The sequence below is a fragment of the Manis pentadactyla genome, chromosome 17 (assembly GCF_030020395.1).
Source record: "Manis pentadactyla isolate mManPen7 chromosome 17, mManPen7.hap1, whole genome shotgun sequence".
Classification (NCBI taxonomy): Eukaryota; Metazoa; Chordata; class Mammalia; order Pholidota; family Manidae; genus Manis; species Manis pentadactyla.
Window position 1 is genome coordinate 14,366,429 of NC_080035.1, and position 19,910 is coordinate 14,386,338.

The following is a 19,910-nucleotide window of genomic DNA, read 5'->3' on the forward strand; positions in this document are numbered from 1 at the left end:
TCTCATTAACTGAGACAGAAAGTAGACTTCTAGTGGCTTTCCATCCACTCATAATTAAAGCAGAAGTCCTTTCTATTGAAATAGTGGGAAAAGAAGTAAAATTGATAAAAATATCGATGATTTTGAGAATGAAGGAACAAGAATTTCATTTACTTGTTTATTTAACAAACATTTATTGACCACTGACTGTGTCTCATGTGTGATTCTAGGTTTTGGAGATTTGGAGTGAATCAAATAAAGTCAATTTAATATTGCCATAATGTGAAAATTCTAGTGAAAAATGAAGGATTGATTGTTGATGGAGGAGGCAGGTAGATTAACTGCTGAGACAGGGATGAATGGGCTCAGATTGACTCCAGAGGAGTATAGTAATGGTCTGTATTAGTTGCTGATGGTCTTTGGGAAAAGAGCCCAGCAGAGACTGGAGGCTACAAATTTGTTCAGTAACCAGACAACATGGTATGGAGAATTTCTCTTTTTGTGCTGAACAAACTAGAAAGAAGTATGAAGAAAAATGAATAGCTTGATGGGATGGAATTAGAAATTGTGAGGATGAGTATGTAGGCCTTGCAGACCAACACCCATGTGATTTACATTTCCTTTTACTATACATCACAATTCCAAAAATGTAATACCAAAGGAAGTGTATCAAAAAATATGTTAGTACTGTTAGTTGAAATTTAAGAATTCATAGGAAATGCTCATTAATATAAAATGGTAAGGAAGATAAAATATTATTTTCTACTTCCTGATAACATCTAGCCTGTAAGAATCATGTATTTGTTTTACTCCTCAATTATCTTTTTGCTTAACAGTCTTCTAGATTTCCTGTGCCAACAAATGGTAATTCTCCTTGTAACATGAGTTCTTTTACTATTGTAGTGTATTCTAGCCTACTATTTTTACTCTACTGAAATATTTTAGTTTGAATTACTTATGATGATATAACCAGTATAGCATGTGGTTCAAGGCATTAGTGTTCATTATTGGAGTGTAAGTGCTTTGACATCAATCCTATATCAACCAACATTATAGCTGAGGTAAAAACATACCTTTAAGCCCGTATACTTGTTTTCTTGGCTCTAATTTAATGGCTCTAGCTCCTGAATTCTAATTAATTTAATTACTTGCTTAAGGCCTTTTCCTTTCTTATTCCTTTGACAAAATACAATGTAGTATTTTTTTTACATGAAATTCAAATGTCAGTAGTTGTTGTTTGTCTACCACACGAATGCAATTCTACCAAATTGCATGATACCATAGGAATCTGCATATATAAAATGTGTAAAGTATAAAACATTTTTTTATGGTTGCACAAATAAACAGTTTTCTTAGGTTTGGGGATAGGAATAAGTGATTGTCTCACATACTTATGACACAGAAATTAAGTCTTAAGCTGTACTATTATGTTTACAATGGTGAGGTGGAAGATAATTTTCTTCCCAAAAATCTGTTTTCTGGAGTTGTATCATTCTGTTGAATGAGCAGTGATCTGTTATTTCACTGAGGTTCAACTCTTTCACTATACTGGTAGTGTTCTGCTTTGGTAGGATTTTGGGGGTAATTAAACAGGAATTTCTGCCTATTTAATACTGAAAATGAATTAAACTTTTCATATTGAACATGCTACTATTAGTAGAGAATTGGATTTAATTAATTTTCAATTAGTAATCTCATTTTTCACATATTTGTGTTCTCTGTGTGTATTTTTTATATAACTAGCTGGTATGACAGGCTATAACCAAGTGTTAGAATATTGATAATTGGCCCACATGGGGATAGAATCAATGGTCTTGGCCTTTAAAATCCTGTCTAACCAATACTGAGAACCTACACTATAGAAGGCACTGCACCAGATACTGTGGAAGATTGATTGTTATAATTATTGCAATCATTTAAGCTAACTACACAATCAGACAGCAGAATGGTGTCCAGGAAGTTCTGGTTTCATGAATTTCAAGCAACATATTAACTTCAGTTGACTTAAGAAATCAACTGCTAATAGGCCTTCTTTACTTTAACATGTTTTCAAGAGTCTCATGATCTCTTTCCGGGAAAGTGGAATATTTGATCATCAAGAAATGTAGGCTGCAGACTTCTAAAAGTCAGGAATTTAGTGATTCCATTTCCTGTCACTTATCAAATTTAGGGACTATTTTCACATCATCTTTAGAAACTGGCTTAAGTAGAATGGTATTTGTAAAAATAGGAAAAAAATTCTCATTAATTTTTTTCCCTCTACCTTTATAATATAGACTGAATTTCAGTTCTGATTAAGATGGAATATTCCAGATATCCAACATTAATATTAAAATGAAAAGTAAATTGTATCATTTTGTAATTTTACAGCGCTTTGAACTGCAAGATTCAAGAAGCTCTGTTCTTCCTAAAGAGATTATAAGAGTGGAGCGGGTGACTGAGCACCACGTCTCCCGAGCTTCTGTGACAGTCCGTACTGCAGAAAAAGAGATAACCATTAAGGTAATGAATCAAGGTTTATGCTTTCTGAGATGTGCCTTCTTCTGTCCATTCTGACCTGCACTGGGTTTATGATCCCTTTGTAATTTTTGACTCCATAGTGTTATGCCTATATATCTGTATCTGTATTTATCTGTGTATCCTTATATGTTTGTAAACTGGAAAAGTTCAGGAGAAACAGGGATAGCTTTTTATCAAAAATCAAAGTTGACATCTGGGAAAATCAAATCAAGTGTTGAATAAAGCATTTTGTATTCTGAGTCCTTGACAAGAAATAATAGTGTTTTCAAACATATTTTAGCTGCCAGGGAACACTTTTTTCAGATAAAATCTTTCTTAGCTACACGAAACAGTTAAAAGAAGAACTATTCTAACTGAGCAGTTCTTTGATGAGGGGAATGATATCTGGTCATAGAACTCTTATCTGCTCACTCTATCTCCTTTTCTTTTAACCCTTTCTTTGAGGGCACTAAGAATCCCAACAAGTGATGGGAAGCTATCACCAGAAAATAAACCTTGAAAAATGCTGACTTAAATAAATTATAAGTGAATATAGGGAAGAAAAATGCTTGCCTTCTTATGTTGTGACAGAGAAAATTTTAATTATAGGCTTTTTTGTGTGTTTTGATGATATTACTAATACTTACTAATGTTACTGTATTTATTCATTCATCTAACTTAGAACTGATTATGGCTACTATGAGCCGGGCTCTGTATTAAGATTTTCTAGAACCTTCTCTGTAACAGTCACTGTATTTGTCTCTTTGCATATATTATGCTATTAAATCCCCCAATAGTCTTAGAGAGTAACTTTAATTATCTCCATTTTATAGATTAGAAAACTGAGAGGTAAAGAGAATAACTGATTCACCCATGGTAACAGTTAGGAACTTCTAGACAGAATGACTTTCCTCTACTCTGTCCTTCAGATAAATGAGCTCACTAAACTAATGGTCTGGGATAAAGGCAGAAAAGTAAGGACTCCATTGGAATAGCTATGAGGATATAGAGAAGGATGCTGTACCAGGAGTCAGGAGGAGTAGAGAATATTTCAGAGAGGAGGTGGGATGTGAGCTAAGCCTCGAAGTGTAACAGTTTTCCTGTGGCCCAGGACTGGAAAGGTGATAGACATTTCAGGCAGTTTAAACAGTATGTCCAGAGGCATGAGCTGTGAGCACCCTTTCATTATTTGCTTCCCTTTGGTAATGGCTTTCTGACTTCTTTGCCTCTAGTCTTTTCCAGCTAGGCTTCTATGCTCTCAGCAGGATGATCTTTCTTAAATGCAAGTCTGATCTTGTCACTTCCAAACTTACAGCCCTTTAGAGTTCTTGTTATGTGCAGTATGGCCAAGTCCAGAGTCCTCAGCAGAGCACAGAAATCTCCTCTGATAGGGTCCCCAAAAGCCTGATAAGGAGGTGATAGGAAAGAAAGAAGTAGGTGTGAAGGATGGGAGGAGAGATTTTAAGGGAAGATGCTTCTGAATGGTGAACTAAAGTAAGAGTGGAAAAGGGTTTGTGGACATAAATTTCAGAACTTGGGAGGTCGTTGGTGACTCTAATTTACAGAGTCCCAGGGGGCTGATTTTAAATTCTGTACTTAGCGCTGGAATTTGGGCAAAAACCTTCATTCTCATGTAGTGACATTGTTACTGTAAGTTATAAATCGCATGAAAATAACATGATTCTTATGAAAATGGTTGACAACATGGGGTTTTAATTTTAGACACTGATATGGAGGTTTGATGATAATGATCTTCAGATCGATGGATGAGAAAAGAGTTGCTGCTCTTACTGAAATATTAAAAACAGAATTAAACTGAGCAAGGAATTAGAAAGGGCTTTTAAATGGCAGTTAGGTGCTTTTATTTATTAATGTTTTGAGAAAAAAGTATGTTTATTTTATTTACCTTTCTTTAATTATAGGTGCCAGCTGGGACCAGGCCATTAAGTCAACCTTGTTCATCAGACCACTTCATACAAACTTTAAGCCATAAACAACTACTGGCTGAGATGATGCAGTCTCACATGGTTAAGGACATATGTTTAATTGGAGGAAAAGTAAGAATGGCAGCTTCACTGCGAGTTTCTGTTTCCTGACTTATCTCTTGTTGATTTGGTTGTTTTGACATCCCTTGAACAACTGTGTTTTCTTTCATAGGGTTGTGGAAAAACAGTCATCACTAAGAACTTTGCAGATACCTTAGGATATAGCATAGAACCTATCATGCTCTATCAGGTATGATGTTCATTTTTAGCACTTGGACTATAAACATATACATTTGGACCATCAGTAGAATTTGTGGATATTCTTCCTTAAATTATGACCGGTTAATTTTGATGTAGATAAATAACTGAAGTAGCAAACAAATTGGAGAGCAGTTATAATTATTTAGAACTGTTGAAAGCAAGTTATAGGATATCTGATAAAAGCTGAAAATAATTTATACCTCATAAGTTTTTCCAGACAGTACTGTTTCTACAGCAGGTTTCTGTAGTCAGTTTATGGTGATTCTTACAAAAGAGTGATAAATTATCCTAAGATGATATGCTTGAGCTGTGAAAATTAGGCTCTGCTGCTGCTGCTATCCACTAAAAGAAGAACCAAACAAGAGAGTAGGTATGTATCCATAATTTCAGATACACTGCAGCTGCACTGGAAAACTAACCAAACTGTACTGCCATTGAGTGCCACCTTTATATGTTATGTTTGCATGTAAAAGAATTCTTTTAAAACACTGATATTTTCTTATATGTTTTTGGAGAATAACAATTAGCTCACAAAAATATAGTTTTATTTAATTAATTAATTTATTTAAATTTTGTGTTCAGTTTCTTGATTGATGGGTAAACAAAGATAGGAAGATGCTACAACATTAAAGTTGATGGCAGGCCATTCTACGTCCTGATACTCTTCTAGTATATGAAGTCAGTCTCTTATAGTTTCTGCCATAGACTAAGGTCATTTAGGCCTATCTTATTAATCCTCTATCTGAAAAACATGGCTAATAATTGAAAGGCACATACAAATATTTTGCCCATCCTCTGTCTACCTTGTAGATGTCCTGCTAGGATTGGGAATACTGGCACAGAAATAAGCAAATTAATCACACATTCTGAGCACACCTTTTCCAATTTTGCTTTTCTGCTCATTAATCTTTAGAGGAATGTCTAGGAGAAAAGTGGTTTCTGGAAGTATAGACTTGAGAAAAGGATAGAGAAATACAATAATGGTAACATGTCTTACAGGTGAGTTTGTTTCCTTCTCTGTCCATATGGCTTCTTTCTATGATCAAAGTGTACATTAGGCACTGTAGTGATGTATCCACATATTGTAAACTATTAATTGGTTTTCATGATAGAAACCAAGCTTCTGAAATAAAATATAAGACTTTTTGCTCACACTTTCATATTATTAGTAGAACGCATCTTTCTGGGACAGAGCAACTAATTTAGTACAAGTAAAGAATGGGTTTGGGTTTTATAATATTATAGTCTATATTAGTGAAAAATTTCCAGAGGTTTGAACTGACATAGAGAATTTAGTGGAATGAATAACCCAACATCTGTTTTCCTAGAAGATGTGGAGATTTCCCTATTACTTGTAAAGCTACACTTAATCTTTGGGTTTTGCCTTATTTTTAGACTTGACTATTTTTAAAACTGCATTTTATATGAAGAAAAAGAAAAACAGCCTTAACACAAATTTGTGGCAGTACATAAAATAAGTTTTATAATAGGTTATAAAAATCAAATAATTTAATTCAAGTGTTAGGTCAGATTCTTTTAACTGGATGTTCTTTTTTTAGTGTTGAAGCGAGTGATTTCCTATTGAAGAACTAGAAGTTACTATTCTTTTCCCACACAGCCAGATAAGCGCATATTTCCAGATTTCTTTCCATACTATCATAAACAGCATCAGATCTGAAATCTCTTTCTTTGTATAAGTACTAGTGGGTTTAAAAGCCAAGTCAACACCAATAAAAACTTTAAGCTCAAATACATTTATGGGACTTTTAATAAAAAAAATCATTGTCTAAAACATGTTGAAATCTTAGAGTCATTTTTTACTTTTTAGCTAAGCTTTTTTTCCTATAGCTAAACCCAAACCAAATCTTTTTTCCATCTTCCAACTAATTTACAATCCCTACTTCTTCCTGTTTAATCCAAATACAATGGACATATCCTTGGTTTTATTCTCTCCTTTGTTTTCACTGCTCTGTGTCTTGTTTTTATTTACTTGCTTCTTGTCTTTGCCCTGACTTTGCCCTTTTCTCTCAGTGAAGATCGCAAGATATCTGCATTTATTTAAGTGGTGTGTGTTCAGCCTTGAAGGCTGACTTTCTACATGATTCTGCAGTTCATCTGGTTTTCTTGATTTCTAATTTTGCTTCAATCTGTTGTCCTTTCTTAGTATTTTTCTTTTCCCACATAGAATAATCTGCATAAAGCTATCTGAGAATCTACTTAACTCCTTCAAATTAATTTTATTATAAAATTTATTTTCAAAGAACATTGCAGGTCTTCATCATATAAGAGTTTTAAGACCTAGGATTAAAGATGGCGGCGTGAGAGGTGAGACAGAGGCTTCCTCCTAAAACCGCATATAATACAAAAATATAATTAATACAACTAATCCTGAAAGAGCAACAGGAAAGAGGACTGCGCCAGACTGCATACACCTGGAGAAAAGAGCAGATCTCACGGAACAGGGTAACATACCATAGCCGTAGCCTGGCGGGACTCAAGCCCTTCTCCCACCCCAGCTCACTGGCTGGAGGAAGAGAAACAGAGCGGGGAGGGAGTGGAGGCCTGGGACTGCTGAATACCTAACTCTGACAATCTGCTCCGGAGTACGAACCTACATTTCATGGTGCTTACATGATACTCTCGTGATTAGGGAATTGGAAATCCAAGATAGGCAGAATTCCTGGAGAGACTGAGAATCCAGCCACTTGTGGAAAGCAGGGATCCATATCCAGCTTCTCTGGGACGAAAGAAAGGTGGGCAGTCTGAGAGACTTCCTAATAAGGAAGCCCTTAGCAAGAGGGTTGCTAAAGGGGCAAGGATTGCAAGAGCTTACTGCTCAGGAAAAAGGATAGGTAGACAAAATTGTCTGGGTGCACTCTGCCCAGCAGGTTGGGAGCTTTCACCATCTTCAGGTGCTCCAGCTCCCTGGCTGGCTACACAGCTCGAAGGACCTCCTCCGTGATAGGCAGCCTACTGTGCCTTTCTCCCGGCCAGCCCCAACTGGCACGCAAACTGGCAAACCCTACTCTGGCATTAGGCCAGCAAGAGGGAAGATCTGTCTACAGCAACTACAAATGCAAAGCATAGAGGCCTATACCTGTGTGCTTGGCCCTCTGGTTCAGGCAGTGGAGACACACATAGCAGCCGGGAAGCAGGAAACAGCACTTTCCTCCCCCTAGGCACCAGTACCGCTCCCCTACGACCTCTGACATTGCTTCAGGGATTTAGCAGCTCCAGAGAATAGATCTCTGGACACTAGAGGGCGCCATATACAAATATGAAATGCTAAAGGAACCTGGTTCAGAGTGAAATTAATATAACTCCTGAGAAAGATTACGTGGACCTCATGACTCTTCCTGAAAGGGAGTTCAAAATAAAAATCATTAACATGTTAATGGAGGTACGGAAAGATGTTTAAGAAGTCAGGAATGACTTCCGGTCAGAGATCCAATCGTTGAAGAGCGCAATGGAGGGTATGAAAAGCAGATTGGATATGGGGAGGAGATGATAAATGAAATAGAAACTAGAGAAGAGGAATACAAAGAAGCTGAGGCACAGAGAGATAAAAGGATCTCTAAGATTGAAAGAATATTGAGAGAACTGTGTGACCAATCCAAACGTAACAATATTTGCATTTTAGGGGTACCAGAAGAAGAAGAGAGAGAAAAGTGATAGAAAGTATCTTTGAGGAGGTAATTGCTGAAAACTTCCCCAGTCTGGGGAAGGAGATAGTCTCTCAGGCCATGGAGTTACAGAGATCTCCCAACACAAGGGACCCAAGGAAGACAACACCAAGACATATAGTAATTAAAATGGCAAAGATCAAGGATAAGGACAGACTATTAAAAGCAGCCAGAGAGAGAAATAAGATCACATATAAAGGAAAGCCCATCAGGCTATCATCAGACTTCTCAGCAGAAACCTTACAGGCCAGAAGGGAGTGACACAATGTATTTAATGCAATGAAGCAGAAGGGCATGGAACCAAGATTAGTTTAACCTGCAAGATTATCATTTAAATTTGAAAGAGGGATTAAACAATTTCCAGATAAGAAAAAGCTGAGTGAGTTTACCTCCCACAAACCATCTCCACAGTCTATTTTGGAGGGACTGCTATAGATGGAAGTGTTCCTAAGGTTTAATAGCTGTCACCAGAGGTAATAAAACCACAGTAAAGAAAGCAGAACAGCTAATTAGTAAGCAAATGCAAAATTAAATTAACTATCCCCAAAGTCAATCAAGGGATAGACAAAGAGTGCAGAATATGATGATACCTAATATATAAAGAATGGAGGAAAAAGAAAAAGGAGGAGAAAAAGAAAAGAATCTTTACATTGTGTTTGTAATAGCATATTACATAGCATAAGTGAGTTAAGTTAGACTCTTAGATAGGAAGGAAGTTAACCTTGAACCTTTGGTAACCATAAATCTGAAGTCTGCAATGGCAGTAAGTACATACCTATCGATAATCTCCCTAAATGTAAATGAACTGAATTCACCAATCAAAAGACATAGAGTCACTAAATGGACAAAAAAACAAGACCCATTTATATGCTGCCTACAAGGTACTCACTTTAAACCCAAAGGCATACACAGACTAAAAGTGAAGGGATGGAAAAAGATATTTCATGGAAGAAATAGAGAGAAAAGAGCAGGAGTTACAGTACTTGTCTCAGACAAAATAGACTTCAAAACAAATAAAGTCACAAGAGACAAAGAAGGATATTACATAATGATAAAGGGGTCAATCCAACAAGAAGATATAACCATTATAAATATCTATGCTCCCAACACAGGAGCACCTACATATGTGAAACAAATACTAACTGAATTAAAAGGGGAAATAGAATGCAATACATTCATTCTAGGAGACTTCCAACACACCACTCTCTCTGAATGACAGATCAACCAGACAGAAAATAAGTAAGGACACAGAGGCACTGAACAACACATTAAAATAGATAGACCTAAGAGACATCTACAGAACTGTACACTCAAAAGCAGTGGAATACACATTCTTCTCAAGTGCACATGGAACATTTTCAAGAATAGATCATATACTAGGCCACAAAAAGAGCCTCAGTAAACTCAAGAAGATTGAAATTGTACCAACCAGTTTTTCAGACCACAAAGGTATAAAACTAGAAATAAATTACACAAAGAAAATGAAAAATCCCACAAACCTATGGAGGCTTCACAACATGCTCCTAAATAACCAATGGATCAATGACCAAATAAAAACAGAGATCAAGCAGTATCTGGAGACAAATGACAATAATAATTCAACAGCGTTGAAATTTGTGAGATGCAGCCAAGGCTGTTATAAGAGGAAAGTATATTGCAATACAGGCCTACCTCAGGAACAAAGAACAATAGCATATAAGCAGTCTAAACTCATAATAGTGAAACTAGAAAAAGAACAAATGAGACCCAAAGTCAGTAGAAGGAAGGACGTGATAAAGATTACAGCATAAATTAATAAAATAGAGAAAAATAAAACAATAGAAAGAATCAATGAAAGCAAGAGCTGGTTCTTTGAGAAAATAAACAAAATAGATAAACCTCTAGCCAGATTTGTCAAGAAAAAAAGAGAGTCTACACACATAAACAATCAGAAATGAGAAAGGAAAAATCATACAGACACAACAGTAATACAAAGAATTATTGGAGAATACTATGAAAAATTATATGCTAACAAACTGGATAACCTAGAAAAAATGGACAACTTTCATGAAAAATACAACCTTTCAAGTCTGACCAATGAAGAAACAGAAAATCTGAACAGACCAATTAGCAGCAAGGAAATCAAACTGGTAATGAAAAAACTACCTAAGAACAAAACCCCGGACCAGATGGCTTCCCCGCTGAATTTTATCACACATTTAGTGAAGACCTAATACCCATCCTCCTTAAAGTTTTCCAAAGAGTAGAAGAAGAGGGAATACTTCCAAACTCATTCTATGAGGCCAGCATCACTCTAATACCAAAACCAGGCAAAGACACTACAAAAAAAACATTACACACCAATATCCCTGATGAACATAGATGCAAAAATACTCAACAAAATATTTGGAAACTGAATTCAGAAATACATCAAAAATATCATCCATCATGATCAAGTAGGATTTATTCCAGGGATGCAAGGATGGTACAGCATTCGAAAATCCATCAACGTCATCCACCACATCAACAAAAAGGACAAAATCACACGATCATCTCCATAGATGCTGAAAAAGCATTTGACAAAATTCAACATCCATTCATGACAAAAACTCTCAACAAAATGGGTATAGAGGGCAAGTACCTCAACATAATAAAGGCCATATAGGACAAACCCACAGCCAACATTATACTTAACAGCGAGAAGCTGAAAGCTTTTCCTTTAAGATCGGGAACAAGACAAGGATGCCCACTCTCCCTACTTCTATTCAACTTAGTACTGGAGGTCCTAGCCACGGCAATCAGACAACACAAAGAAATAAAAGGCATCCAGATTGGCAAGGAAGAAGTTAAACGGTCCCTGTTTGCAGATGACATGATATTGTACATAAAAATCCCTAAAGAATCTACTCTAAAACTGCTAGATCTAACATCTGAATTCAGCAAAGTTACAGGATACAAAATTAATACACAAAAATCTGTACACTAACAATGAACTAGCAGAGAGAGAAATGAGGAAAACAATTCCAATCACAATTGCATCAAAAAGAATAAAATACCTAGGAATAAACCTAACTAAGGAAGTGAAAGACCTATACCCTGAAAACTACAAGTCACTCATGAGAGAAATTAAAGAAGATACCAATAAATGGAAACACAGCCCGTGCTCATGGATAGGAAGGATTAATATTGTCAAAATGGCCATCCTGCCTAAAGCAATCTATAGATTCAATGCAATTCCTATCAAAATACCAACAGCGTTCTTCAACGAACTAGAGAAAATCATCCTAAAATTCATATGGAACCACAAAAGACCTCGAATAGCCAAAGCAATCCTGAGAAGGAAGAATAAAGCAGGAGGAATTACACTCTCCAACTTCAAGCTCTACTACAAAGCCACAGTAATGAAGACAATTTGGTACTGGCAGAAGAACAGGCCCATAGACCAATGGAACAGAATAGAGAGCCCTGATATAAACTCAAGCATATATGGTCAATTAATATATGATAAAGGAGCCATGCACATACAATTGGGAAATGACAGCCTGTTCAACAGCTGGTGTTAGCAACTGGACAGCTACATGCAAGAGAATGTAGCTGGATTATTGTTTAACCCTGTACACAAAAGTAAACTTGAAATGGCCTAAAGACTTGAATGTAAGTCATGAAACCATAAAACTCTTAGAAGACAACATAGGCAAAGATCTCCTGAATATAAGCATGAGCAACTTCTACCTGAATGCATCTCCTCGAGCAAGGGAAACAAATGCAAAAATGAACTCATGGGACTATGTCAAACTAAAAACTTTCTGTATGGCTAAGGATACCATCAACAAAACAAAAAGGCATCCTACAGATTCGGAGAATATATTTGTAAATGACATAACCGACAAGGGGTTAACATCCAAAATATATAAAGAGCTTACACACCTCAACACCCAAAATGCAAATAACCTGTTTAGCAAATGGGCCAAAGATATGAAGAGACAGTTCTCCAAAGAAGAAATTCAGATGTACAACAGACACATGTAAAGATACTCCACATCACTAATCATCACGGAAATGCAAATTAAAACCACAATGAAATATCACCTCACACCAGTAAGGATGGCCAGCATCGAAAAGACTAAGAACAACAAATGCTGGTGAGAATGTGGAGAAGGGGGAACCCTCCTACACTGCTGGTGGGAATGTAAGCTAGTTCAACCATTGTGGAAAGCAATATGGAGGTTCCTAAAAAAAACTAAAAATAGAAATACCATTTGACCCGGGAATTCCACTCTTCGGAATTTACCCAAGGAATACAACTTCTCAGATTCAGAAAGACCTATGTACCCCTATGTTTATCGCAGCACTTTTTACAATAGCCAAGATATGGAAGCAACCTAAGTGTCCATCAGTAGCTGAATGGATAAAGAAGAGGTGGTACATATACACAATGGAATACTGTTCAGCCATAAGAAGAAAACAAATCCTACCATTTGCAGCCACATGGATGGAGCTGGAGGACATTATGCTCAGTGAAATAAGCCAGATGCAGAAAGACAAATGCCAAATGATTTCTCTCATTTGTGGAGTATAACAATGAAGCAAAACTGAAGGAACAAAATGGCAGCAGACTCAGAGACTCCAAAAATGAACTAGTGGTTACCAAAGGGGCGGTGTGTGGGAGGGAGGGAGAAGGGGATTGAGGGGTATTATGTTTAGTACACATGGTGTGGGGGATCACGGGGAGAACAGTGTAGCACAGAGAAGGCACATAGTGAATCTGTGGCATCTTGCTGCACTGATGGACACTGACTGCCTTGGGGTATGGGTGGGGACTTGATAATATGCATAAATGTAGTAACCACATTGTTTTTCATTTGAAACCTTCGTAAGAGTGTATATCAATCATACCTGAATAAAAAGTTAAAAAAAAAGTTTTAAAATGCTTGACTTGAGCAATCCTTTTATAGTTCCTGCCTTACCAAGGCTTCTGTCTCATGTTCTCTTCCATTTTTCCTTGATAATGACATGGCTTTGTTTCTCCCCTCTTTTGTATAGAATATGTTTTTAAATTTATTTTAAGTCATCAAAGTTTAAAATTTAGTATAGAATGAAATTTTAAATGTTAGCACTATAAAATTTCCCTTCTAATATGAATGGACATTTCTATTAAATATTATTTCATATTTCTTGTCTATAACAGAGGCATGCTATAAGAGGACCAATAACCTTATAATGTTCTTTGTCATAATTTAATACATAGATTATAATGCATTATTGTGTTCCTCATTGTAAAATCATAAATGTTGTATGGAATAGTTATCCAGTAACTTTCATCAGGGTACTAATAAGCAAGTGGCAATTTTATATACTGGGCATTTTACAAATTAAATTGTAAAACCATAAACTGCAACCTTTACTCCAACTAGTCGCTTCAAATATATACTATACTGGAAGCAACAGAGTATGGATGACTCTCTGTAATGCATCACCCTTATTTGAAAAAGTTATTCTAGTTTATGCCCAACTAATTGTAAGTCACCCTTATAATGATTGCCTGTATACACTAACACTTTTTAACATTTCTTAATTTTTAAAATAAATACAGCTCATATATTTTGAAATGTTTTTAGCAGCTGCTATAATTTACTCCCTTATTGCACTTCTAAAATCTTCACATAGTGCATGGACTTTATTTTTACATAAAAATGCCATAAGCTTTGTTATCCATATTTTCCAGCTCCAAGAGAAGTGAAAGTCAGTTGATAATGTCTAACTATTGAATGCCCACCATGCCTTAAATACACAGGAAATCTAGTTGTTTCATATAAAGCTTCATGAGACGCAGTTTTATAGATTGTAGCTAATTACTTTAACGGCCAGTCGCCTATCACTTTAACAAGAAAAAATATACAGTAAAACTATAAACAGTGGACCCAATTGTGAGATAATGTGAAGATTTTGTGAAAGTTCCTAAAAAAAGATGTGGTTGTTACTGAGAAGTAAATACACACTCTTTCCATCTGGAGCCAGGTCGTATTTGGAAAACAACTCATTTCTATACCCCAAATACTTTGAATAGAGCATGTGTGCACGTTCTCTTACTGTCTTCCTCTTCCTTTTATGAACAATTAGGTTTTTTGAATGAAAATCAAACAAATGGGTAATGTTAATCTAAAACACAGTTGACAAACTTTTTCAGTCTTTAAAAAAATTTTATTAAAAAAATATTTGTTGAAAATAGTTGACAAAGTTTTTCTTTAAGAGTCCAATAGTAAATATTTAGACTTGGTGTACCAGGTGGTCCCTGTTGAAACTACCCAACCCTGTGGTTATAGTGGAAAAGCAGACATAGGCAATACACCAATGAGTGAGTGTGGCTATATTCTGCTTTATTGCATTTTTTGTGGTTTCTAAATTAATGTTTATTGAGATATAATTCACGTACAGTAAAATTTAGTCCATTTTGACAAACACATTTGGTTGTGTGACTACCAACGTAAGCGAGGCAATAGAACATTTCCATCAGCTCAAAAAATTTCCTGTGCCTTTTGTATTCCCCCTCGCCCAAGGGGCGGACAACCAGAGATGCGTTTTCTCTCCCTACTTTTGCCTTTTCCAGGATGGCATGTAAATGGAATTAAATAGCCTTTTGAGTCTGGTTTCTCTCACTGACATAATGCATTTCAGATTCCTTCCCCTTGTTGTATGTGTCAGTAGTTTGTTCTTTTTAATTTCTGATCATCTATCACATTTTTATTTATGTTTATGTCAGTACTTCTCTGTGTTCCTACTACAGTAGCTTTACACAGACTTTCTCTCCTAGATTGCTGCACTAGCTTCCTAAGCTTTTCCACCTCTTTTCCAGCCTGGATTTTGCCCAGTCCATCCTTCCAACATAGAAGTTTGTTCTTTCTCATTTCCCCCCTGCTTTAAGCCTACTCACTTCTCATAGTTTGCAATATAATTCTCAAATTCTGTTGTTGAGCACACTGCTCTTTTTAAATGGTCTCTCCATGCACGTTAGCCAGGTTTGAGGCCTCAACCCAGACAATTAAATTCCCCTTTTAACTCTGGCTGTAAGGAATGATTGGCGGTTTCCTCAGCATGACTTGCTGCCTGCCCGGTCCATGCTTTCTTGCACCATTCATGCTGTCTGAGCCTCCTTCTCCGGTGGAGCAATTCGCTTACTCTTCAAAAGTTAGCTCCAGTGCTGCCACCTCTGCTTTTCCTGTCCCCAGTTTGATTTGTATGTGCTCCTTCTCTGTGGCAGCAGTTCTTAAATGTCCTGTTTGGTAACATATATCATTCTGTGCTGTAATAATTACTATATTTCATTAAGTCCAAGATGCAATCATTTGTAAGACACACCATTATTTTATGTCCTACTAAGAAAGAAGTTCAGTGAATTAAATTATGATGTAAGACATTGTCACTTATTTTATTCTTAATGAAATAACTCTTTTAGACTTAATTGAGATATTTCTCTGATGTATGCAGAAAAAAAGAAAACGTTAATGCATAAATAGTTGGAATATTTTTTACATTTCTTCACCCTCGGAGTCTGACTCTCCTAAAGTACTTTGATTCAGCTGTAGGTGTTCATTTTATTCCTCATAGTATTCTCTGTGTCCTCTGTGCTTTATCAAGAAGAGTGCTCTTCTTTTGTTTCCAGGATTTTCTTCCAAGCTACTGACAGCCATTCTGGTTTTGATACTAGTACTTTCTTGATTTTAACAGAAGGTGTTGACAGAAATGTTTCAAGGCAAAGCTCAGACTCATATTCTTTTCCTGTAAGGTCCTTTATTTGTTGATTAAAACATGAATGGATTATAGTTGTCCCTTTATGCCACAAACAAAACCAAGTTCACACATGTGCAGGCAATGACAGTTAGCTGGCCAGCAGCTATTGTAAAATTGTGTTGATTGAAGACACATCGTGATTTCACAGATATTAAATATAAAAAGTGTGCATCTTGGAATTGATTAAATTTGGCACTTTGTCTCTTCCATGATTTGTAAACTCTTTGAGGGCAGGGACAACGTGCTCTGTTTTCAACTCTGTTCCCTTCATGGGCACATGGTAGATATCTAGTTAAAAAAAGTGAAGGTTGCAATTTCTATATCCTCTGTGAATTTTATAATAGAAATTGTAAACTAAGGGTTATTCCTCTTCATAGAGAACTTCCTTATTCTTTTTCTGTACTTGTATGTTATGCTGTCATATAGATATATCCGAAGTTACTCAACCAACTTCCAGTATATGGACAATTGAGTTATTTCCAATACTCTGTAATTACAAACTGTGTTGCAATGAATAACCCTGTCCATATATATTTTTATACTGTTAGAGACATATCTTTAGGATTAATTCCTAGAAGTGAAATTGTTAGATCGATAGGTAATGTATTTTTGTAAGTTATTGCCAAATTTTCCTCTGTAAGGATTCTGCCATTTGGCATTCCCACCAACAGTGCCAGCAGAGAGGGCTGCAAAGCTTTTTAATGTCTGCCAATTTAATAGTTGGAAATGGCATCTAAGGAGCAGTTTTCATTTATATTTCTTGTATTAACAGAGAAACTGAAAATCTTTTCTATTTTTAAGGGCTGTTATCATTTCTTTTCTTAGTAAAATATCTGTTCATTCCTTTTGCCCATTTTTCTATTTAGTTTTGGCCCTTTTCTCCCCTCAATTTCTTTTGATTTTTTTTATTGAAGTATAATTGATATACAATATTATATTGCTCTCAAGTATACAACATAGTGATTTGGCACTTATGTACATTATTAAATCCTCACCCAACTAGAGTAGCTACTATCTGTCAACATAGAAAGATGTTACTAAACTGTTGAGCATATTCTCTATGCTGTACTTGATCACCATGACTAATTTATATCATGATTGAGATTTTGTTATTTTGTTTTGTTTTTAGTTTCCACTTATAAGTGAAATCATATGGTATTTGTCATTCTCCACCTGGCTTATGTCACTTAGCATGATACCCTCTAAGCCCATCCATGTTGTCACAAATGGCAGGATTTCTTTATTTTTTATGGCTGAATAATATTCCATTGTGTATATGTACCACATTTTCTTTATCCATTCATCTATTGACAGATACTTTGGTTGCTTCCTTATCTCGGCTATTATAAGTAATGCAGCGATAAACATAGGAGTGCATATATCTTTTCAAATAAGAGATTTTATTTATTTAATGTAAATTCCTAGGAGTGGAATTACTGGGTCATATGGTATTCCTATTTTTTGTTTTGGAGGAACCTCCATATTGCTTTCCACACTGGCTGCACCAATTTGCATTTCCACTAATAGTGTAGGAGGGTTCCCTTTTCTCCACATCCTTACCAACACTTGTTCTTGTCTTTTAGATAGTGGCCATTCTCACTGATGTGAGGTGATATTTCACTGTGGTTTTGATTTTCATATTCCTGTTGATTAGTGATGTGGAGCATCTCCTCATATGCCTGTTAACCATCTGTATGTCTTCTTTGGAAAAACACTTGTTCAGATCCTCTGCCCATTTAGGGTTATTTGTGTTTTTTTTGGTGTTGTGTCATGTGAATTCTTTATATATTTTGAACGTTAACCCCTGTAGGGAAAAGGAAGTTGCTTAGGGGAGCATCTCAAGTTACTGCCTTAGGGAAAAGGCTCCACCATTAAATAGACCATTAACAGACTGTTAAGAGAATTTAGCTCTTCATAATGTACTTGGATCCTGGACAGTTCTGGGAACATTGAAACAGTCAATTATCTCACAAAGTTGCATAAAATCATAATAAGTGAGGATTATGTAACAATAGCTACATAAGATGTTTGTACAAGAGTATAAAGTGGGAGCTCTAGGGTAATGCCCCAAAGCCTCACCTGGAACAGGATGGATGGACTGCCCGGGGTCATTGTCCCACTGAGGCTCTGGAGTGGCTGTTATTAGGGCTTCCCAGCTGGTGTGACTCAGATGCTACCTGCTCGGTTTGGTGAAGCTTTTTTCTCACTTTTGTTCTTGCTTATCTGCTTTCTTGCTTTAGCACTTTATAATAAAACTCCTTTGACAGTATTTTTGTGTGCTTTTCTATTTCCCCTGGATGGATCCTCAAACCTCATTGTGAGCAATACAACCCCTTATCCTGGATATAATCTATCATTTATGAATATTCTCCCATTCTGTAGGTTGTCTTTTTGTTCTGTTGATGATTTCCTTTGTAGTACAGAAGCTTTGTAGTTTGATGTAGTCCCACTTGTTTTTTGTTTGTTTGTTTCCCTTTCCCAGGGAAAAGTGTTCAGAAAAAAAGTTCTCATGTTTATGTTCATGAGATTTTGCCTGTGTTTTCTAAGTGTTTTATGGTTTCACATCTTATATTTAGGTCTTTAATCCATTTCAAGTTTGCTGTCATGTATGGAGTTAGACAGTAGCACCAGTTATTGAAGAGAAACCATTGTATATTCATGGCTCCTTATCATATATTAACTAATCCTATAGGTGTGGGTTTTAGTCTGGGCTCTCTGTTCTATTCCATTGATTTATAGATCTGTTCTTGTGCCAGTACCATAGTGTTTTGATTACTGTAGCTTTGTAGTATAGCTTGAAGTCAGGGAGCATAATACCCTCAGCTTTGTTCTGCTTTCTCAAGATGCTTTGGCAATTCACGGTCTTTCGCAGTCCATATAAATTTTAGGATTACTTAATTCTAGTTGATTGAAAAATGCCTTTGGTATTTTGATAGGGATTGCATTGAATCTGTAAATTACTTTAGGCAGGATGGCCATTTTGACAATATTAGTTCTTCCTATCAATGAGCATGGGATAGATTTCTATTTATTTGTATCTTCTTCAGTTTCTTTCATCAGTGTCTTATGCTTTTCTGAGTACTGGTCTTTTACCTCCTTGATTAGGTTTAGTCCTAGGTATTTTTGTTTTCATTTGTCTCCACATATTGCTTGGTTTCTTCTTTGATTTGTTCATTGATCTATTGGTTATTTAGAAGTATGTTTTTTAGTCTCCATGAGTTTGTGGAATTTTTGGTTTTTTCATGTAATTTATTTCTAGTTTCATACCATTGTGGTCTGGAAAGATGCTTGATACAATTTTCAATCTTTTTTAATTTATTGAGGCTCTTTTTGTGTCCTAATATGTGATGTATTTTGAAGAACATTTCATGAAAAATGTGTATCCTGCTGCTAGTGAGTGGAATGTTCTTTATTTTATCTGTTAAGTCCCTCTGATTTAATATGTGTTTCAGTGCCTCTGTTTCCTTATTTGCTTTCTGTCTGAATGATCTGTCCTTTGACTTTAGTGGAGTGTTAAAGTCCTCTAAAATGATTGAGTTGCAGTCTGTTTCTCCCTTTAGTTCTGTTAGTATTTGTTTTACATATTTAGGTGCTACTATGGTGGATGCATAGATATTTATAGTGGTTATGTCCTCTTGTTGGACTGATCTTTTTATCATTATGTAATCTCCTCCTTAGTCTCCTGTTACTCTTAGTTTTGAAGTCTATTTTGTCTGATCATCAAAGTACTGCTGCT

At 36.0% G+C, this 19,910-nt stretch overlaps 1 protein-coding gene across 5 annotated transcripts in view; it reads left to right on the forward strand.

Moving 5' to 3' along the window:
• Positions 1-19,910, forward strand: part of VWA8 (von Willebrand factor A domain containing 8) — a 392,879-nt gene that overhangs the window by 98,492 nt on the left and 274,477 nt on the right. For all 5 annotated transcript variants that reach the window (XM_057494495.1, XM_036932428.2, XM_036932430.2 and 2 more), the window contains 3 exons: positions 2,350-2,481; positions 4,401-4,535; positions 4,636-4,713. In XM_057494495.1, the coding sequence (XP_057350478.1) occupies positions 2,350-2,481; positions 4,401-4,535; positions 4,636-4,713 (345 nt within the window). The remainder of the gene's footprint in view (positions 1-2,349; positions 2,482-4,400; positions 4,536-4,635; positions 4,714-19,910) is intronic.